This window comes from Rhincodon typus, chromosome 23 (genome assembly GCF_021869965.1).
Source record: "Rhincodon typus isolate 14 chromosome 23, sRhiTyp1.1, whole genome shotgun sequence".
Taxonomy (NCBI): Eukaryota; Metazoa; Chordata; class Chondrichthyes; order Orectolobiformes; family Rhincodontidae; genus Rhincodon; species Rhincodon typus.
In genome coordinates this window covers 43,364,354-43,388,260 of record NC_063354.1, presented here as the reverse complement: position 1 = coordinate 43,388,260, position 23,907 = coordinate 43,364,354, and the positions used below count along the sequence as shown (strand labels likewise).

General features: G+C 41.1%; 1 protein-coding gene across 6 annotated transcripts in view; it reads left to right on the top strand.

The window, feature by feature from the left end:
• Positions 1–23,907, top strand: part of tmem94 (transmembrane protein 94) — a 121,291-nt gene that overhangs the window by 10,402 nt on the left and 86,982 nt on the right. For 5 of the 6 annotated variants that reach the window (XM_048610716.1, XM_048610718.1, XM_048610719.1 and 2 more), the window contains exon 2: positions 19,030–19,256. The exons of the other annotated variant lie outside the window; for it this stretch is intronic. In XM_048610716.1, the coding sequence (XP_048466673.1) occupies positions 19,197–19,256 (60 nt within the window). In that variant the 5' untranslated portion in view covers positions 19,030–19,196. The remainder of the gene's footprint in view (positions 1–19,029; positions 19,257–23,907) is intronic. 6 annotated transcript variants of the gene reach the window in all.

Genomic DNA, 23,907 nt, shown 5'->3' with positions numbered 1-23,907 from the left:
GGGGGAAAAGCTGGGGAGGAGGAGGGGGATTGAGGTGAAAGTTGTGAGGAGGAGGTGAATTGGTGCGGAGAACCTGGATGTGGAAGGAAAGTTGGAGTGTCTGGGGATGTGGGGAACAGCAAAAGTGATCAAGGCCGAACTTGAGTAAGGGGAGTAATGGAATAGGTGGTGCAATTTCTGAGAAAGGAGAACAGACTGGAGACATATCGGAGGCTAGAATTGGATTGGAAATTGGAAAATATTTGGGACAGAACTGGATGAAAAATAGGCATGATGGGCAATGAGATGAAACTTGGAGGGAAGTGAGGACAGAAGTAGCTAGCAGGATCACTGAGAATTAAGTTTTGAGGTGTTGATTCTTGGATAGTTCACTACACTTCAACAAAGGGGTTGTGTTGGATGTATGCTCCTGATACTGAGTCTGCAAGCTTTCTGTAGGTGCATGTGGAGTCAAGTCGCTTGTTCTCTGAGGAAAGGTGAATTCAGGAAAATTTCAGCTTCAAGGCGTCTCCAACTTGTGGTTAGGCAACCACTGTCCATATTGATTAAGCTGGGATAGAATCAGGACTAGATGTATTGCATGAGTGGAGGAAAGTAAGATAGGATCTCTGGGATCTTCTGAAAGCAGGTTTATTTGTAGTACTGACACTTTTTTTTGTAATTCCTTTTGGTGTGCAAAAGATGTTCTGCATGGCATGAGCTAGAATAATGAGAAATTATAAATTCACAAATATTCCCCTTACTCAGGTTCTGCCTTGATCACTTTTGCTGTTCCCCACATCCCCAGACCACCCCACCATTTCCCACCACCTTCTGTTTTTCTGAGAGCATGTTTTATGTACACAGTTGCCATGATCTGCCTGTTTCTAGTATTGCTGCATTCACTGCAATATTTTAGTTCGACTTCGTAGTGGTTATAGCTAAGTTGAGCTCATGTGGTTATGTTGCACAATACATTGCTCACTCAACCTACTTCCCCATATCAGCTAAAGGAAGGCAACAAAAAGACTGATTTTCAAATCAGACATATTTGCCGAATACTTTGCTGTGCATGTTAAAGGATTCTCCAGAGTTGCAGCAAGGCTGACTTTATTAAATTTGGACAGTGATTGTGAGAAGCTTGAACTTTGATGCTTGATGTCACAGACTGTCTAAATACACTCCTGAGAAACTACATTTGTACTTCTTCCCAGGCATTTTGCTGTTAAATAAACACCAGTCATGAGGCTGCAACATGGGAAACTGTCTAAGTTACACGAGGGAGAAAAGTTGAAGTATGTGCTATAATGGGGTGAAGGAAAGAGGATTCAAAAGGCTTTTTTTGGAGTATTTGCATTGGCATAAGACCATTGGGCTGAATGGTCTCTCACTGTGCTGTTAAACTACCGTTCTGTATGTTTTCCTTTGGTGTGACAAATAGTGGTGCATCTGCACAACCCATTGTGGTTGGGGTGAAGGGTAAGTTTCATTTTCGAGAGTATAAAACATATGGCCCCACATCATTCCAGCTGGGCCCAGGGTTAGAAGTAAAACTGTGTTATTCAGAGAGGCATTATTTGTGGGCCCACCTGCCTTACTTGAGTGGATGTAAAAGATCTCCTGTCACCATTTGAGATCTTATTAGAAACAGGAAGGCTGCTGGAATAACTGACAGTTGATCCTCACTTGTAACATCCCTGTGGTGATTTTATTAGAGGATGTTGGGTCAGGTGAAGGTGCTGAAGTGGTTAAACTTTTTGTTCATCCTCTTATTTTTTTGTTCCTAGTCCACATAGTGTCTGATCAAGTTTAGCACAGATTGGATGAAATGAAAATCTTTTTGGATGAGACATTAATCTGTGATCCTGTACTTAATGAGGAATTATAAATTTGTGCCCTTCTGTTTTTCTGCGATTGTGTTTTGTTTGTGCAGTTACTACCTCATGCCATACAGTGCATCTTTTTCACACCAGATAGGACATATAAGAAATAAGTGTCAGGGCTATGAGTAAACCTGCATTCAGGAGATCTCGGGGATCTCATCTTTTTTTAAAATTTAGCCTATTTTTCTAATCAACCTGTTCAGAGATGTTATTTTACACCTCTGGAGCAGGTGGGACTTGAACTTGTGTCTCTTGGTCCAGGAGCAGGGACATTACCACTGCACCACAAAAAGGCCACATTAAGGATTTCATCTTGCTTTATTCTATTCATGCAATACATCTGGCCCTGGTTCTGTCCCAGCTGAACCAATATTGCATGGTGCTGGGAGCCTGGTTCCCCAACCACAACTATCTCAGGGGCATTCACGAAGCTGGATGCAAAAGATCCCCTCTGCTCTTAATAAAAAACAAAATCTAGTGAAGTTCTCCCAGTATCTTGATGAAAATGAAAGAAGTCTGGGAATCCTATCAAACAAATTGAAGCTATCTCAAAAATACTTGGTGATGGTAAAGGAAATCAGGTGTTTGGATGTTTTGAAAAATCACCATTAAGTTGAAAACTGAGCTAACCTACAACTCTTTTTCAATCATTAGTGCGGCCACATTTAAAATGCTGTGCACTATTTTGGCCACTGCAGCAAATAAAAAGGGATATTGCAACTGTTTGTACAGAAGTAAAACTGATCTCAAACAAAATGCTAGCGGCATAATGTTTAACCTTTCTACAAACAACTAGCGTCTCATCTCAATCCAGCATGGGAATTAACCTTTGAATGAACTGAAACGTCAGTTAGCCTTTATAGCTTTAATGGTACGCATGCTTGGAAAATACAGGAACATAATTTATGTTTTACTTGCGGTAATATTCTTGTCTTGGTAGAACTTTAGATAAAATTATTTTAAGTATTAAAATTCATGGTTTCTGACACATCAAATTGTGAAACTACGATAGTAATCTACAGTATTTCCATCAAAACCTTGTCTTTGTGTGAGCTGCTGAGAATTGAAATAGTGGAGTAACGCTGATCCAGTGTTCTGTCCAAATGGGTCCTCTGTGGCACTTTTCAGTGAAAAGTATGTCAGAGTTGAATGTTTGTATCCAAATCAAGTTAATGAAAATATTGTTTGCTCCTCTGGAAAGTAGAATGGTGGTTCAGTGGTTAGCACTGCTGCCTCACAGTGCCAGGGACTGGATCCGATTCCACCCTTGCGTAGGGTTTCCTCCAGGTGCTCTAGTTTCCTCCCACCGTCCAAAGATGGCACAGGTTAGGTGAATTGGCCATGCTAAGTTGCCCATAGTGCCCAGGGATGTGCAGGCTAGGTGGGTTAGCCATGGGAAATGTAGGGTGATAGAGGTAGGGTCAGGGCTGGGTCTGCATAGCATGCTGTTCGGTAGGACAGTGTGGACTCGATAGGCTGAAAGGCCTGCTTCCACACGGAAGGGATTCTGTGATTGTGTGGTTAAGTTATATTGTGCTGTCTTTTTATATTCATTGAGGAGAAAGGAATTAACTTCTGGCAAGTAGACTGAATCAGAGGAATGGATGTGTGCACTTAATCAAAAGGGGAGTGGAAGGATGCACCGAAAGAAGCAGCTAAGTTATAATATCCTACCTGGGGGAGAGGAGAACCAAAGCAGCATGGAAATGAAGGAAAAATTTGTTTATAAATCGCCTTTCTTAACCTTCCCAAAACATTTTAACAGCAAATGGAATACTACATTTCAGTCGTGACTTTTGTGATGTAGAAAGCACAGCAGCTAATTAGCATTTAGCAAGCTCCCAGAAACAGCAATCACATTGCCCAGATTTTTTTGTCCCTGTGATCTTTGGGAGACTGAATATTGGTCAAGACACCAGAGAGTGTGATTGGGTTAGTGGTTCTGTAGTGGAGTTCCTCAGATAAATATTTTTGGATCAACCTGTTCAGACATGTTAAGATACACTTTTGGAACAGGTGGGACTTCAACCCAGACATCCTGGTTCAGTTGGGACACTCACTGCACCACAACAGCCCCCCAGTTCCTCAGGATAGATATTTTCCTAATCAACTTGTCCAGAGATGTCATTACACACTTCCCGAGCAGGTGGAACTTGAGCCCAGGCCTTCTGGCTACTCAAGAGTATCCTGTTCCTTAGGATAGTGCCCGAGGCCCAACAATCTTTAGCTACTTCATTAATGACCTTCCCTCCATCACAAGTTCAGAAGCGAAGATGGTCACTGATGATTTCGTAATGTTCACGCTTGCAGCTCGTCAGGTACTGAAATGGTCCATGTCCAAATGCAACAAGACCTGAGCGATATCCAGGCTTGGATTGACAAGTAGCAAGTAACATTCACACCACACACATGCCACGCAATGAACATTTGCAACAAACAAGTACCTAATTGTCACCCTTTGACATTCACTAGTGTTATCATCGCTGAATTCCTCCCATTATCAACATCCCGGTGATTACCATTGACGAGAAGTTGGATTAGTTGTATAACTATTGTGGCCACAAGAATAGGTCAGAAGCCAAGAATCCTATACTGAGTAGGAGATGAGCAGGCAAGTTAGGTGATGAGCTATAAGGCTCGGTAATCTCAATAGTGAGCCAATTAGGTTCTCTCAAAAAACTATAACTCAGTCACCATTACTGAGACTAGCTTTCAATTCCGGATTTTATTTGTAGAATATTCCACTGGCTGCTGTGACGGGATAGAGCCAGTATCCCCAAAGCATTAACCTGACCCTCTGGTTCACTTGTCTGTTGATTTTACCACAACACCAATTTCTCTTGATTCAACGATCATTTGAATCAGCGAAAGTGATGTCGCAAAGCAAAGGCATTATAACCCTGAAGAGTATTATGCACTAAATAGCTGGAAGTCGATTATCAGGCAATCAGAAGCTTTGGCATTCAAAACATAATCTGTATGTGAAGTTTAAGCAGATGGCAAGTCCGTCATCAGATTACTGCCGTGTGCTTGCTGACTTTTGATTTAAGTTACAAATGGATCTCTCCTAACTAAGCTCGTGCAACTTCAGATGTCAGCTGTTCCATCAAGGCTGAAATGTTATACCATGCCTTTAAGATCTCGAACACTAATTGTGAAGTCTGCCTAGATCCTTGGGTCAATTAGTTAATTATTTGGTCAGGCAATTTTGCCGTTGGAATGGGCTGCAGCTATTAAACATGTAGCATTTTAAGACAGGTTTGCCCCTGGACCTAGGTGTGGCGTTTGGAGATGTGTTTACTATGCGTGGAAAGATAATGTAGTAAAAGTGGTAGCAGTGAAGATTTTGAGGTATGTTATCATGTGACTAATATTGCTATAAACAGTATCTGGATTTTTATCTTTGTACTCTTTGTCATATTTTGTAAACCATTCCACGAAAGACTATAACATAGAAAGAAAAGCTGAGTCTCGCAGGACAAAGGGAGCCCATTTTGCTTTTAACATTTCCATCATAATCTCCAACTACTGATGTACCAGGAATCGGGAGGGGACAGAAGCACTTGAGCAAAGGCTTAATTGATACTTGTTATGGAAAACAGCTTAGTGCTTTTTGGTTCAATACTCAATTTAGGGATTTCTCCAGAGCTTCAATAATAGTTTTGACAGTGCAGGCATCCTAAAGGTACAGTGACATAGATTCGAGAAATTGGAAACTCTGCTGTCAGCTGAATCTGGAATGAAATAAAAGGACATCACTTTGCAGCAACTTGTGTGGAAATACAGTGACTTCGGGCACAAATATCAAGTTGCAACAAATAGAGATGAGTGCTGCGACAACAGGTTCTATATTTAGCTCTTGGAAAGTGAAGATGTGGAGGTGCCGATGTTGGACTGGGTGGACAAGGTCAGAAATCACACGATGCCCGGTTATAGTCCAACAGGGTGATTTGAAAACACAAGCTTCTGGAGCCTCAGTCCTCCTTCTGGTGCTAGCAAGAGAGGTAGTATCAAATACAATTTATAAGTAAAAGATCAAAGGTCACACCATTGATGAGGATGTACTAAACAAACCTAAGATGCTGTTAAATATTTAATCAGTTAGAAGATTTTAATTGATTAATATGTTTTTGTAAATCCCTGAATTCCTTTCAAACAGACAATTTATAGACAGTCAGTCAATATGGCATTTTATAAATTCCTACTTTAGAAATAAAACCAGTCTGACTCCAAACTAAAACACAAACAGATTCTAAACAAAGTCTCATGCCTAACATGCATTGTCTGACCTAAAATGTCATTGGTTATTTAACACTGATCAAACCTTTAGTTCTCTCAGGACCGTGACTTGAAAGGAATTCGGGGATTTATACATGCATGTTAATCAATTAACTTTCTAAATGATTAAAGCATTAACAGCATCTTAGGTTTGTTTTAGTATATCCTCATCAACGGTGTGAACCTTTGATCCTTTACTTATAAATTCTGTGTCTGATACTACCTCTCTCACTAACACTTGAAGAAGGATTGAGGCTCCAACAGCTTGTTTTCAAATAAACCTGTTGGACTATAACCTGATGTCATGTGATATCAGGAAGTGAAGACATTGGAATGATATATAGTGCATGTTGGTTTAGAATAACATGGGGAGTTTAGGGCCTGCAGAGTCCAATTGCATCTGGTGTAACTTGTTTTTGTGTGAAGCTTTAACTAAGTAGCAATAAATAACAAGTGAAACAGACATCAAACCTCACTGCCTGCCCAACAGGTTATTAGAGGGACTGAATATAAAAACATGTAATTGTAAGAGCCCTAAATGTGGGATGGATCTTCTGAGAACAGGAGCTAAGGAGTGTTTTTTGTGGGAACTATTGAGCTTTGCTGCATTCTTTTTCATAAGAATGTTGCAGTGCTGTAGAGGCCATCTCAACAGCTTTTTTAAAATGCATTCACGGGGTGTGGGTGTCACTGGCTAGGCCAACTTTTATTTCCTTTCCCCAGTTGCCCTGGAGAAGGTGGTGGTAGACTGTTTTCTCAAACTGCTGCAATCCTTGGAGTACAGGGACACTGGCAGTGCAGTTAGGGGTGGTGAGGAAAGAAAATTTAACTCCAAGCTGCATTATAAGAGAAGCCCCAACATACAGTGGTCAACCACCTGATTGTGGTTTGCAGTTGTCAGTTGTGACAGTTCTCACACAAAAGTCTACAGTCTGCAGATGCCTACAAAACAGAAAACAGTCACAGTCACGGTACAAAAGACACTAACAACACGACCCGAGATCAAAAATATATCAGAAATGACTTCTAAGACCACATAAGATCATGATTGCACACAAACCTACAACAACACTGTGCCAAATGTTATCAAAGACTAAAGACCTCCTATCGACAGTAAACAAGCCCATCATGATATACAGAATACCATGCAGCGATTACAATAAACATGACATTGGACAACCAGGGAGGAAGCCGGTGACCAGGATACACTAACACCAGCTGGCAGTAAAAAGACATGACCAATGTTCACTTATCTCGATACACAATGAGAGCTATCAGTTCAACTGGGACAAAATGACCATATTTGGACAAGCAAACACCAGACATGCAAGGGAATTCCTGGAAGCCTGGATGTCAACATGGGACTTCATTAACAAACGCACAAATAGACCCCATATACAGACTGCTGTTAAAACAATAGAACTGGAAGTGACGACCATCATACCAGAGGACCATATAAATCTGGAAGGAAGCAGGACACTAACACTTCGATTAGAGGTCACACTGATGATGTTGCCTAGAAGGGTAATGAAACCACAGACCTGCCGGCTCATCGAGCTAATGAACAGCTGAGCTACAAATTTTCATTGAGACCTTAGAAAGCGTTTTCTCTAAAGATTGCACCTTGGGAATTCTCTCATTTTTGCGCTTGAGAAAAAGATCTGCAGCAAAGTGGTGAAAGTTTCTGAGCCTTGCATGTAATACTTCCTGCCTTATAAACATGATCCCAATCTTAAAGTCTTAAAATAGTTGAGCTGTGAAACTGGGGCAGTGAGCACAAACAACTGCAGCTCAGGCAGCAGTGTTAGTGTTTGGCATCTCCCATGATCCAAGACTGAGTTCTGGGTCCTGTCTCCTGGTTTCAGTTATGTTATTGGTGTGGGGAAGACAGCAAAGTTAAGGAAAAACCAGAGATGTCAATCTGTAATGCTGCAGTACTTAGCTCAGCCAAAAGGCGTGGTTATAAAGTGATCAGTGGATATCTAAAGAGACAATAACGTTAAAGGTGAGGGCAAAAATACACAAGTTTGCTGGAACTGTGGCTCTGATAAGTTGATAGCAAAGAGATATGCAATATTTGAACAACTTTTGTTTAGGTATCCTGATTCAATGCGTTGCTTTTTTGTTCGAAAAGAATGAGCAATGGAATTGGATGTTCCCTAAACTTCTGTGCCTCTCCCCAGTTGCTCCTTACCTTAGGAAGAATTGGAGGAAGATGGGAAAAATTGAGAGTGTAGCATGCATTGGCATCAAACAGGGTAACAGCCAATTTCAATCCATTAGTAAATGAGGCTGCGGATTTTCCTTTAATTCACACTGCAGCTTTCAAATTTAAAAGAAAGCCCTAGGAATTTGCGGAAGTGAGATATTTTAACTGATTCACCCTGCAGCTTCTAATCTCAAATAAGTTGCTGCATACATGACTAAGAATCAGTTATGCCAAACTATCAGTCTGGCAGGGTTTAATCTGTTAGAAAGCAAAGCTGTAATGATCAGTAATGCAGCATGTCCAGTAACAAGCTGTCTGCGCACACAGATGCTTACATATGCAATTCCTTCGCAAGCCTTTCTGTATCAAGTTACTGTAGTAAATATTTAGAAGAAACAAAGTAGGGAAATGTCCTTTCCTTGAATAACTAATTATTGCGTTATATAAAGGCACATGTCCTTGAAGGCAAGGGAGAGTGTAAATGAGTGTAACCAGAATGACATTTGATCGTGCAATCTGCTTATACTTAACATGTAGAGTTAATACAGCTGTTCCAAATGGTAATAAAAACAAAGTCATGAAGATTCTGTAGATCTGAAATGCAAATCCAAAATGCTAGAGAAACTCAACATTCCTGACATTATCTGAGAAGAGACTTCACACTTCAGTCCTCTTCAGAACTCCCAAATGTTGCCTCAATTGCTAAATCTTTACTCTTAGCCCAAATACCTGCAAGTCTTTTGTAAAATAAAAGCTAATGTGTATAAGCTTTTCACTCTGAGTAAAATTGTTCTGGGTACAAGGATTAGTTTGAGAAATTTGTCTGGTTTTTAACTATTTGAAAAGCATGCATGCTTAGATGAAACAGATGTTAGACACTGAGCAAGCAAAAAATCCGGAAACAAGTCTTTATTCTTGAGCTTTTTCAAGTATCTTGGTTAATATACTAGCCTGTCAGTTTTAGAAGACCTTACATCAAGCAGAAAAAAACATCCATTTTCCCAATATTTCTGGACCCATTGCGTGATGTGGCATTAGTTTAAACATTTTGAACCTGTATTTAACAGCTTTTTTGGAATCTGTTCTATCCATTACTTTTAGTGAAAGGTGCAATACACAAGATTTATTAATTTTGCACTTGAAAGAAGTTGTGCTATCACCATTATCTGTTCAATCTTAAGTACTTTTACAAATCTAGACTGTCATTTGTTCCATTTGCCTAAATTGTGTGACTTTTAGTGAATCCTTGATGCAGTTGTCTTTCTGGGCTCTGCTTAGACCTTTGAATCATGCACCATTTTCATTCGCTCCCTCTTATGACAGCAAAACACATTGTAGTACCAACATAATTGAGCCATGAGGTGGTGAGAGGATTTTTAACATAAACACTAAAGAACCGCAGATACTGGAAATCAGAAACAAAAACAAATTGCTGGAAAAACTTAGCAGGTCTGTGAGCATCCGTGAAGAGAAGGTAGAATTAACGTTTTGGGTCCAGTGACCGTCATTCAGAACTGATGGTACTAAGAAAAGGTTGGTATTTGAGCAGAAGATGGGTGGGGGAAGGGGTAAGAAATAAATGATAGATGGAGATAGAGCCCAGAGAGAAAGACAGTTTGCCAAACAAAACACTGGGTAAGGTCATCCTGGGGAATGAATAGCTGCTAATGAGGACTACTAGTAGCTAACAATGGGTTATTTGTGGCAACAGCTGAAGTGATGACAAGACCTGGTGTGTGGGGATTGGGTTTAACATTCTTTGTTCTTCAAAGGTGTGAATTGATAAAGGATATAAGAAGGTGGCTAAAGACTTGTTGGGATTAAGACTTCATATATTTTATTCAAAACAAAAAACTCAATGTTAGCCTGCTTTCCCTCCATAGATGCTGCCTGACCCACTGTGATCTCTGACATTTTTCAGCGCAGATCCCACCATCTGCAGTAATTTACTCATATTTTACACAATTGCATGCCTCTTAATTGCTCACTCACAGGATTGTGCGGAAAATGATATGCAAAGTTGAGGAATGGTGCTTACTTTTCAAAAAAAATAGAAATTTTCAAAAAAACGTGAGAGTTGAATTATAATTTTCATTTACATATAAATGATGAGCATATTTAAGGCTGGGCTCGCAGATTTTTGGTCTCTTCTGGAATCTAGGGATATGGGGAGCAGGCACAAAAGTGGAATTGATACTGACCATCAACCATATCACATCAAATGGCAGAATAGGCTCAAGGCCATATGGTCTACTGTTACTAGTTGCACTTTGTTCTGAATGTGAGGTGTCATTTCATTTTAAAAGGCATTGAAATGATCCACTGATAAATTATAACATAGACTATATTTAAAAGATTTTCTAAAACAAATATCATTTAAGACAGTGTGTCCTGACATCCTGTGAAAGATTCTCATTGTGCATGCAGAGAATTGTGTACTTTGTGAAATGTTCTGCCAATGAAAAAAAATTGCTGTCCTTTTAACAGTTTAAAAACCACACTAAGTATAAGTAAATGAAAAGGAATGGCATCGCTGCAGTTCTGGCACAATTACTGTGCATGCGCGTTTTATTGAGAGAGTTTTGACTGTGTCAGCAGATGTTCTCATTCGGCAGTGACACATCTGCAGGCCCCTTGGGGTAGACAGTCCCGAAGTTTCACAACCTTTGAGTGAAGAAATCTGTTCCCATCTCAGACCTGGCTGGCCGATCCCTTCTCTGGAGATTGTGCCCCCATATTCTAGATTTACCAGGTAGGGAAAATTGCCTTAATGTCGGCCATTTGCATCCCTAAGAATCTTTGTATGTTTCATAAACTCACTGCTCGTTCTTATACACTTTAGAAGGTATATACCCAATTTAGTCAGCTTCCAGTAAGCTATCCATCCTAGTTTGGAACCATTCTAGTGAGCCTTCTCTGCATCCCTTCATGCAAGTTATATCCTACTTTAAGAATGAAGACCAAAACTGCACACGGTATTCCAGGTATGTTCTCATCAAGGCTCTGTACAGTTGTAGGACACCTATTATTCTTATACTTCAGTTTCCTTGCAATAAACTGAACATGCCATTTGCTATCCTAATTGCTTGCTGTATTGCTTCCTTTCTGTGTACTTGGTACAAGTATACCCAAGTGCCTCTGAATATCAACATTTGCAAGTTTCAAGTCTTTTCCAAAAATATTCTGCCTGCCGACTCTTGAAAATGAATAATCTCATGCTTACCCTAATTTTACTTCATCTGCCACCTTGTTGCCCACTCACTTAAGTAATCTCTTTGCCCCTTTGCTGTGTGGTCCTCAAAGATTACATTCCCACCTAACTTTGAATTATCAGTAAACGTGGATAAACAGACTGAGTACGATGCATCTATGTTATTAATATGGATTGTGAATTTTTGATCCCTATGGCACTCTATTGTCACATTAGAAATTCCCACTTATCCATACTTTTTGCTTCCTGTCAGTTAATGATGTGAACATGCAAATTAGTAACAGGAAAAGGCTAATCAGATCCCTGAATCTATTGTGACATTTAATAAGATCATGACTGATCAGATTGTAATCTCAAATCCACATTCATGCCTACAACTGATAATCTTTCAACCCCTTTCATAATGAGAATATAGGTACCTCAAAAGCATTCAAGGACAGTGCTTCCACCTTTTGACTGTTCTGAAGACTTGCAACCCCTGAGAGTGCACATTAGGTCTCATCTCTGCATTAAATGGATGACCCCTGATTCTTAAACAGGGACTCCTAATTCTAGATTCTCCCATAAAAGGAAGCATCCTCTGTACATCAACCCTGTCAAGACCCTTCAGGATTTTGTACGTTCCAATCAAGTCACCTGTTACTCTTCCAGTGGAATTAAGACCAGCCTGTGCAACTTTTCTCAAGACAAGACAACACAGCCATTCCAGGTATTGGTCTAGAAAACCAAGTTGCCTGTGATACATTTACAGTTTTCCTTAAATAAGATGACGAATATATCCATAGAATATCAGATGTGGTCTTCGTAGTGTGCTCAACTGAAGCATAGCCTCCCTACGTTAGTATTAATTCCCATTGTAATAAGTGATAACATCATTAGTTTTCCTAATTATTTTCTGTACACGCATACTAACATTTTGCGATTCATTCACAAGGATGCGAAATCTCTTCATCTGAGAGCTGGGCACCCTTTATTCTTGCAAAAATAGACAGTATCACATGTTCTCTCATACTTTATTTGTCAAATCGATTCCCACTCATCTATAACTTTTTGTAACATCCTTATGTCCTCTTTACATTATTTTCCTTCCTTTCTTTGTGTCATCAGCAAATTTGGCAACCATACTACTACTAGTAATCTGTGTAAACTGTAAGCAGTTGAAGGCCTAGCTTTGATCCCTCTGGCACATTGCCTATTATGTCTTGCCACCTGGGGGGAAAAATAATTTGTGCCTACTGTCTGCTTCCTGTTAGGTAGTCAATCTTGTATACATACCAATGCACGACCTCTTACACCATAAGTGTTCACTTTCCTCCAACTATTGATGTGGCACTTTATCAAGTGCCTTCTGGAAATCTAAGTACAATATATCCACTGTTATCTCTTAACCACAATGTCTGTGTTCTCCTCAAAGAGCTCTGATACATTGATCAAACTGATATCTGGTTCACCAAACCATGCTGACTTTACCTGATCACCTTGACATTATCCAAATGACCTCCACTAAGTTCTATAATAGCTTCTAACATTTTTTCTGTGACAGATGTTGAGCTAACAACTTGTAGTTTCCTGCTTTCTGTCTCCCTTTTTGAATAATGGAGTTACGTTCCCCAGCATGGTGGCTCGGTGGTTAGCACTGCTGCCTCACAGCGCCAGGGACCCGGGTTCGATTTCACCCTCGTGCGACTGTCTGTGTGGAGTTTGCACGTTCTCCCCGTGTCTGCATGGGTTTTCTCCAGGTGCTCCGGTTTCCTCCCACAGTCCAAAGATGTGCAGGCTAGGTGGATTGGCTATGTTAAATTGCCCATAGTGTTCAGGGATGTGTAGATTAGGGGAGTTGTAGGGGGGTGGGTCTGGGTGGAAGGCTCTGAAGGTCAGTGTGGACTCGTTGGGCCAGAGGGCCTGTTTCCACACTGTAGGGATTCTATGATCTTCTATTCCAATGGGGCCATCACCAAATCGATAAAGTTTTAGATAATCAATGCATAAACAGTCTCAACAGCCATTTCTTTTGAGACCCTAGGATGAAGTTTATCAGGATGCATGCATTTATCAGTTCACATTTCCAGCAGTTTATTCAGTACTGGTTCTCTGGTGATTTGTAGTTGCCCGAATTCCTCTTTGCCTTCCCATTTCCTGAAATATTGCTATTTCTGAGATATTACTTGTTTCCTCTTTATTGAAGACTTCTACAAAATACCTGTTCAATCCATCTGGCGTTTTATTTTTCACTACTCTCCAATCTGTTTTTATAAAGGACCAATGCTCACATTGTTAACTCTTTGCTTTAGCTATTTATAAAATCTCATATCTGCTTTATACTTCTGGCCAGCTCTCTCCAATGTTTACCTTTTCTGTATGTTTTGGTCATCCCTTTGCTTCTTTTTCTATTCTGACCTGCCACTTATTTTTGCACAGCTGTATGCTTTTTCTTTGAGTCATAGAGGTCTACAGCATGGAAACAGGTCCTTTGGTCCAACTGCTGCCCAGTTTTCACTGTTAAACTAATCCCATTTGCCTGTGTTTGGTCCATATCCCTCCATATCTACCCACTCCATTTACCTGTTTAAATGCTTCTTAAATGACAAAATTGTCCTCACTTCACCACTACCTTTGGCAACCCATTCCAGACACTCACCACCCTCTGTGAAACTGGACCCTTTTGTATCTCTCCCCTCTCAGCTTAAACTTATGCCCTCCAGTTTTAGACTCCCTACCATGGAGAAAAGCCGTTGGCTATTTACCTTATCTGTGCCCCTCATGATTTTATAGACCTCTCTATCTCCTGCGTTCCAGCCTGTCCTTATAACTTAAACCTTCCAGTCCAGGTAGCATCCTAGTAAATCTTTTCTGCACTCCTTCTAGTTTAACAATATCCTTTTCTATAGTAGGGTGACCAGAACTGCTTGCAGTACTCCAAATGTGGCCTCACCGACATCTTGTACAGCTGCAACAAGACTTTCTAACTCCTATACTCAATGCTGTGACTGATGAAGACAAGCAAGTTAAGCCTTTTTCACTACCCTGTATACCTGTGACTCCACTTTTAAAGAGCTGTGAACCTGTACCCCTAAATCTTTTTGTTCTATAATGCTGCCCAGGTCCCTACCATTTACTGTATAAGTCCTGACCTGGTTTGACCTACCAAAATACAACACCTTGCATTTATCTAAATTAAGCTCCGTCAGCCATTCCTCAGTCCACTGGCCCAGTTGATCACAATCTCGCTGCATTCCCAGATAACCAACTTTGCTGTCCGCTGTCCACTGTCCACTGTACCACCAATCTTGGTGTCATCCACAGACTTACTAACCATACCTCCTAAAATCTCATCCAAATCATTTATATAAATGACAGACAACAGTGGACCCAGCACCAATCCCTGTGGCGCACTGTTGGTCACAGGCCTCTAGTCTGAAAAACAAACCCTCAAACACCATCCTCTGTCTTTTACTGTTAAGCCAATTTTGTGTCCAATTGTCTAGCTTTTCCTGGATCCCATGAGATTTAATCTCACTCATTAAACTACCATGTGGTACCTTGTCAAAGGCCTTGTTAAACTCCATGTAGGCAACATCTACTGCAATGCTCTCATCTACCTTCTTGGTCATCCCTTCAAAAAACTCAATCAAATTCGTGAGACATGATTTCCCACGCACAAAGCGATGCTGACTATCCCAAATGAGACCTTGCCTCTCCAAATGCCTGTAGATCCTGCCTCTCAGAATTGCCTCTGACAACTTACCCACCATAGACATTAAACTCACCACTGTGTAGTTCTCAGGCCTCTCCTTGCAGCCATTCTTAAATAATGGCACAACATTAGCTACCCTCCAATCTTTGGCACTTCACCTGTGGCTGTTGATGATATAAATATCTCCTGTAGGTGCCCCTAGCCTCCCACAAAATTGTGGGGTATTCTCCATCAGGTCCTGGGGATTTATCTACCTTGATGTGTTTTAACACTTCCAGCACCTCCACCTCTAATATGGACTCTCTTCAAGACATCGCTATTTATTTCCCCAAGTTCCCTAGCATTCATGCTTTTCTTGATGGTAAATGTTCATTTAGGATCTCACCCATCTCTTGTGGCTCAGCACATTGATGACCTTGTTGATCTTTAAGGGACCCTCTTCTCTCCCTAGTTACTCATTTGCTCTTCATGTACTTATAGAATCTCTTTGGATTTTCCTTTACGTTATCTGCCAAAGCCATCTCATGTCCCCCTTTAGTCTTCCTGATTTCTCTCCAGTATAGTCCCAACACCCTTTATGCTCCTCAAGGAATTCACTTGATCCCAGCTGCCCATACATGCCTCCTTCTTCTTGACCAGGGCCTCAATAACTCCAGTCATCCAGGTTTCCCTACTCCTACCAGCCTTACCCTTCGTTCTAACAGGAATTTGCTGGCCCTGAACCCTCATTAACTCACTTTTGAAAGCCTCCCACTTACCAAACATCTCTTTACCTGCAAACCCCCACCCCAGTCAACTTTTGAAAGTTTCTATCTAATGGTATCAAAATTGGCCTTGCCCCAATTTAGGAGTTTACCTTGTGGACCAGACCTATCTTTTTCCATAGTTCTAAAACTAATGGAATTATAGTCACTCGATCCAAAGCACTCCCCTACTAACACGTCCATCACTTGCCCTGCCTATTTCCCAAGAGGAGGTCCAGTTTTGCCCCTTCTCTAGTAGGGCCATCTACTTCATGAGAAATTCTTCCTGAACAAACTTAACAAATTTCTCTCCATCCAAGCCCTTAACACTATTGCAGTCCCAGTCGATGTTTGGAAAGTTAAAATCCCCTACTGTTACAGCCCTATTATTCTTGCAGTTATCTGCAATTTCTTTACATATTTGCTCTTCAATATCCCACTGATTATTGGGAGGCCTATAGTATAGTGCTATCAAAGTGATCTCCCCTTTTTTTATTTCTCAATTCTACCCATATAATCTCAGTGGACAAACTCTCAAGAATGTCTTCTGTCAGTGCTGCTGTGATGTTCTCTTTAATCAAAAACACAACTATCCCTCCTCACTTATCTCCGCTTCTATCCTTCCTATTGCATCCGTACCCTAGAACATTGAACGGCCAGTCCTGTCCCCCCCTCAGCCATGTTTCTGTAATAGCTATAATATCCCAGTCCTGTGTACCCATCCATTCCCTGAGGTCTTTTGCCTTACCTGTCAGGCCTCTTGCATTGAAATAGATGTAGTTTAACCTAGTCTTTCCCTGCTTCCTGCCATGTTGTTGCCTGCCCTGTCTAGTACTAGGAGTACCAACACTGCCTTTACTATTTAACTTGTCATTAACTTCTGTACTATCCTCAACCTTCTGTTTCGTCTCCCTGTTGCTTAGGATCCCACCCGCCCTCCCTCTGCCAGACTAGTTTAAACCCTCCCAAGTGGCTCTAGCAAATCTCCCTGCTAAGGTATTGGTCCCCCTCCAATTTAGGTGCAATCTGATCCAAGAATCTGAATCTCTGCCCCCTGCATTCATCTGCCAAATCCTTCTGTTCCTACTCTAGCTAACACATGGCACCAGAGGTAGTCCAGAAATTGCTAACCTTGAGGTCCTGCATTTTAACCTTCTGCCTAACTCCCTAAAATCACTCTTCAGGACCTCATCCATTTTCCTCCCTATGTCGTTGGTACCAATATGTACAATGACCTTTGGCTGTTCACCCCCCACTTAAGAATTTCATGCAACCGCTCAGACATTTTAGCTTGATACTGTCTTTAACATTTCTCATTAACCACTGGTGGGTCTTGTTCATTCTTACTCATTGAAATGTATGTATTTTGTGTGTTCTGAAATATCCCCTCAAATGTTTGCCATTGCGTCTCTATTGAGCATTGTTTTAACCTAATTTGCCCATTCACTTCACAACAGTTCTGCTTTTATGCCCTCATAATTGCCTGTATTTACATTTTTAAGAGTCTCTGACTACCCTTCTTCAAACAGTGTAAAATTCAATCCTATGATGGTTGGTGCTAAGTAGGGGCACCTTTTCAAGGAGATCATTAATCAATCCTAACCTATTACAAAATACTAAGCATAGTATATCCTGCTCTTTTATCAGCTCCTGAGTATACTGTTCTAAGAAACTATCCTGAAAATGTTCTATGAACTCATTTATGTTACCTTTGCTCATTTGACTTTTCCAGTTGATAAGTACATTAAAGTCTTCCATGATTGTCATTGTATCTTTCGGACAACCCCTCCTTATTTCTTACATTTATGCTTCACCCCACCATGTAGTTAATGTTAGGAGCCTGTACACCACTCCTATAAGTGACTTCTTGCCTTTGTCATTTGTCCGTTCTGTCCAAACTTTTCTAAATCTTGGTTTCTTGAACTTGGTCCATCGTTTCTCTGTTGTGCTAATCTCATCATTAAATAACAGCCATATTGAACACTTCTCAGGACATAATCTTCAAAATGAGGCTGAATTATGCTGAACCATCATCCTTTGAGTGAAGATTTTATTGATATTATGAGTGAATAACATTTATTGAAGATTGGCGTAGTAAAAGAAGCCAATCTCAAGAAGGGAGTGAATGTGGTATCTCTTTGACATAATTGACTGACAATGACTGCAAATACTTCAGTCTTTCCTGTTGCAGTCTGGGATTGGGATCTAACATGATTGAGAATGCTTCCTCCTCCCCATAATCATTTAAATAACCGTTACCATTAGAAACTTATTGGTATTGATTAGGGGATCAGCTAGCTATTATCAGCTATTATTTTTGGATAATATTTGCTCTTTCAATGGATGTCTTACCAAATAGCTAAACTCTTGCATTGCCTTCAGATAAAATGTTGGCAAATTTTATGATTAATGAAGTATTGCATTTATATACTGCTCTTGGGTATTGTTCAGGGTTTCACATCCAGTGATGACTGGAAGCCGAGTCATTGTGTACACAATAAGGATCCACAAACAACTTTGTGTTGATGTCTTTTGGCTGTAAGAGTGGGATTTCACTGGGATGCCTGGGAAAAATGCCATTCTGTTATTCAAATTGTGTTGTGATCTTCTCTATCCACTGGAACAGGCAGGGCTGTAAATGTTCTTTGAGTGCATCATCCATTGATGATGCAGCACTTTCTGCAAGCTGGCATGATCAAGTGCTTATGTTCTAATGTGAGACCCAAACCTCAATTGTCTTGGTCAGACTAGTGGCTTAACAAACTGAGCCAACCTGCTATTTAAAATTGGGATTTGACAAAGTCTGACTCCTTTATTCAAACCCCTTATTTATCCTTTTCTGTATTATCCCTTACCCATACAGTAATTTTGAATTTGTACTGAATTAAAACAGAATATATTACTATTTTTGAATGTGGGCTTGCCCAGATTTTGAAGTGTTGCACAGCAGCAAGAATTATCCTTTCAGCTGCAGATAAACCCTTTGCCAGAGTGCAGCGTATGCTAAATTTATGTTGGTTCCATTATGCTAGGTAGCTGGTAAGGAGCCATTCACGTACGTGACCAGGAGCAACATGAGACGTTGACGCCTGCTGCTGCGCTTGTAATTCCAGAGCTATCTCTGCCAGGCAGCTCAGGCTGAGCACACGAGAAAGCCGTATCATCAGTATCTTTAAATCTGCAGCCTACATTGGGCTCAATGCTTTTCAAAGATCTAAAACCAGCGGCAATAAAGCCCCAGAAGTGGACTAAGATGCGAGTGAGTGTTTATTTGGTTTGTATTTAGCAAATTAATTTATAATTGCCTTTTAATGGGGTAGTATATTTCTCTTCAACGAGAAGTCTTGACTGTTATTTTCGAAACAAGATGGTTCGGAGATGTCAGTGGAAATGCTTTTCCCCATTAGTTTATGCTGTTTTGGAGTATCGTCAATGTCTGGTAGTCCTGTGTATGTGTAAACAAGGTGACAAAAATGATGCAGTTATAGTCAAGAGTATGCTGTGTGGTCCTTCTGTATAATTAGAAATTGTTCAGAAATGGATGTGCGTGTTAACTTCCTCTAAGATGTTAGCAGATGTGTGTTTTAAAGAGCTACTGTCCTCAACAAAAACCAATTGGACAGTGCCTTCTGTAAGCATGCAAAAGGAGCTTGAGTGAAAAGATTTATCACTGGTAATTAAGTTAAAATTTATTTTGGGCACTATTCTCTTCCCTGATATGTTTCCCTGTGAAAAGCAATCAAAAGTGAACTTTTCTTTCAAACCTATTAAATATCTAATGCTTTCTAGCACCAGAGCCTGATTCTTATCCTAACCATCCCTCCACGATTAACATTGATTATTTAGATGGGGAAATACCATTGAGTGAAAATTAAGGAAGATCTATGTTTGATATCTGAAACATACTGTGGCAATTTGTCAGTTAGTGGAGCAATTACCAGGACAGCAATGCTTTTACGAAAGCAACACACTGCGGAAATCTGAAATAAAATCCAAATGTTAGAAATACTAAGCCAGCTGGCAACATCTGTGGACAGAGAAAAACAGTCAGCATTTCAAGTTTGATATGAATAGTCGTATTTGACCACTAACCCTGTTTCCCCCTCCACAGATGTTGGCAGACCTGTTGAGTATTCCCACTGCTTTAATTTCTACCTTTGCTTTTGATTTTTTTTAAAGTGAATGAAAAGCATCAATTTGATGTAATCACCCCCATGATGATACCTTTAAGATGTAAAATAATTTGTTGGATGCATTTTTGTGAACTCTTTATCAGTACAGCATTGTGACATTGTTCTTCCAATTAACACAGTTAAGCTGTGAAGTAGTGATGTATGGCATTGTCAGTGTGCTAAATGGGATAGATTGAAAACTGGGCATCACGAGGTGCTGTGGCCTGTCTGCAGCAACAGAATTGTAGTCATCTATAGTCTGTAACCTTGTAGCCCTCATTCTACCATTCCCGCTGAGCCAGGGGATGAACTCTGGATCAATAAGATGTGTAGAAGAGAGCTTGCTAGGAGCAACATCAGGTATACCTAAAAGTGAGGTTCCAACCTGGTGAAGCAATAATCCAAGAGTTAACAGAGCTAACAGTTGAAGTAGCACGCTGTAGAGAGTTAGGTGATCCCACAGCCAATGGAGAAGATCTTTGATATTACTGTAACCAGTTTCTAATGGTAGCAGCTAATTAAATGATTAATGGGAGGAGAAAGCATTCTCAGTGATGGTAGAACTTAATACCAGATTGCAACACGGAATATTAAAATATTTGTAATCATTGTCAGCCGGTTGTGTAAAAGAAATACTGCATCTCACCTTCTTGAGGTTGGCTTCTATGACTGTACTAATGTTCAGAAAATTTAATTCAGTCATAATATCACAAAGTGACAAGTGCATAAAATTCAACACAATGTCTTGGCTGCAGTGCTCAAAGATTTGTGCTCCTCATAGATGATTCAAATTGGTCAATGAGGAAGAAAACTGTAGTTTCAGGAAGGGAGCAACAGGTTGGCCAACTGGGCAGTAAAATAGCAAATATAATTCAGTCTGGTGAAGTTTGATGTAATGTGTTTGGGGAGGGCAAACAGTCAAAGGAATACACAGTGAATAGGTTACTGAGGATTGTAAAAGAAGAGATATTTGAATGCATATCAGTAGACCCCTCGAGCAGTAGAACAGGATAATTTATTAGCCAAGGCATAGAATATGAGTGTTGGGGGGGAGGGGGGTTTGGGTTATGCCAGAATTGTATTATTCATTGTTTAGACCACAGATCAAATACTGTGCACAGTTCTGTTTGCTACACTACATAAAGGATGCGATTGCATTTGATACAGTATGGGGGTTTTGCCAGAAATTAGGAATTGTAGCAATAAGCAAAGATTGAAAGGATCAAGGTTTTCTTTGGAGCAAAGGGTGGATAGGAAGAACCTGTTTCCTTTCAGAGAGGTCAGTAACTGAAGGCACAAATATTTTCAATCAATCAGACATGTTGGCCCAGAATAATGGACACTACTTGTGTGCCTCAGGAAGTCCAAGTGATTGTGGGAGGATTAGAGGAGTGTTGAGGATAAGTCCTTATTGATTCAGAGGGTAGAAGAGGTCTGGAGCTCGCAGCCTGAGAGGGATGTAAAAACAGATCTTCACTGCATTTGAAAATGCACTTGATTACCCATATGTGACCTACAGGTCTGCAGCCTAAATGTTGGGAAATGGAAATAAGTTTGATAGCTTTTTTTTTGTCTGACGTGTACAAGGTGAGCTGTAAATTTTTGATTTTATTTTCTGTTGTCCACTGGTTAAGTAACTTTATCTCCACTGCTCCGAGGTTGGTGCCTAAAAACTGTTGTATGTATTTAAAACAAAAGGTGATTTCAGTACCAGACATTTATCTCTCTCTTTTATTACTCTTTCACTTGTGGCATGCCAGCATTAGCACACTGTATGCTGCATTGTACATGAGTAAAATAAAATTCATTATAAAGAATAATCATACCTATTCATGATTTAGTATTAAAACAAATTCCTTGCTGTCCATTCAAGCTTCAGACGTTCGCACTGCTCAAAGAACCATATACCCCAACATGCATTAGTATCTTCAGAAGAGTTTGGATTGTTTCCTTTGTCCATGTTCTGTTGCTGTAAAAGGGTTAAATAAATAGGCTAAATGCCACACTAAGAGGGCAGAGCTACGTGGAGCGGTTAACTGCCTTGTAACTTGTTTGTTTGCTGCAGTTCAAATAAAGGCAATTCAAAGAAAACGGAACATTAGGCAAAAATTTTGTGTTAGTGACGTGATTAAGCCGTAAAGAAGGGCAAATATGGAGTTCACAAAATAGATGGCTATGTTCCTGTCTGCAGCACTTCTTCTGGATTTAAACTGTGTCGATCTCATGGAAAGTTGAATCGTTAGGGAAACTGGTGCAGTAACATCAAGTTTATGCACTGATGAATGAACATTAATAGGCTTTATTGAACACAATATTGAATAAAAGGAATAACGAGAGAGGACATCTTCTGGAGCCATGCTCCAAAACTTCTGATTCCCCGGTCCCCAACACCTCATCTTTACCATGGACGTACAGTCTCTATACACCTGCATTCCCCATACAGATGGCCTAAAGGCCCTCCACTTCTTCCTGTCCCGCAGGCCCGACCAGTCCCCCTCCATTGACCCCCTCATCTGCTTAGCCGAACTCGACCTCACCCTCAACAACTTCTCTTTTAATTCCTCCCACTTCCTACAGACAAAGCAGGGGTGGCCATGGGTACGCGCATGGGCCCAAGCTATGCCTGCCTCTTTGTAGGTTACGTGGAACAATTCTTCTTCCGTAGCTACTCTGGCCCTAAACCCCACCTCTTCCTCCGTTACATTGATAACTGTATCGGTGCTGCCGCGTGCTCCCACGAGGAGCTCGAACAGTTCATCCACTTCACCAACATCTTCCACCCCAACCTTAAGATCACCTGGACCATCTCTAATACCTCTCTCTCCTTCCTGGACCTCTCTGTCTCCATCTCTGGCAACCACCTAGAAACCGATATCCATTTCAAGCCCACCGACTCCCACATCTACCTAGAATACACCACCTCCCACCCACCTTCCTGCAAAAATGCCATCCTCTATTCCCAATTCATTCGCGTCAGCCGCATCTGCTCCCAGGATGAGGCATTCCACTCCCGTACATCTCAGATGTCCTCGTTTTTCAAGGACCGCAACTTACCCCCCTCAGTGGTCAAGAATGCCCTCGACCGTGTCTCCCGCATTTCCCGCAACTCATCCCTCACACCCCCTCCCCACAATAACAAACAAAACAGAATCCCCCTCGTCCTCACGTACCACCTCACCAACCTCCGGATCCAACGCATCATCCTCCGACACTTCCGCCATCTGCAATCCGACCCCACCACTAAAGGCATTTTTCCCTCCCCACCCTTATCTGCTTTCCGGAGGGACCACTCGCTCTGAGGCTCCCTTGTCCGCTCCACACTCCCCTCCAGCCCCACCACACCCGGCACTTTTCCCTGCGACCGCAGGAAGTGCTACACCTGCCCTTACACCTCCCCCCTCACCGCCATCCCAGGCCCCAAGAAGACTTTCCACATCTAGCAGATGTTCACTTGCACATCTGCTAATGTGGTATACTGCATCCGCTGTGCCTGTTGTGGCCTCCTCTACATCGTGGAAACCAAGCGGAGGCTTGGGGACTGCTTTGCAGAACACCTACGCTCGGTTCGCACTAAACAACTGCACCTCCCAGTCGCGAACCATTTCAACTCCCCCTCCCATTCCTCAGACGACATGTCCATCCTGGGCCTCCTGCAGTGCCACAACGATGCTACCCGAAGGTTGCAGGAACAGCAACTCATATTCCGCTTGGGAACCCTGCAGCCCAATGGTATCAATG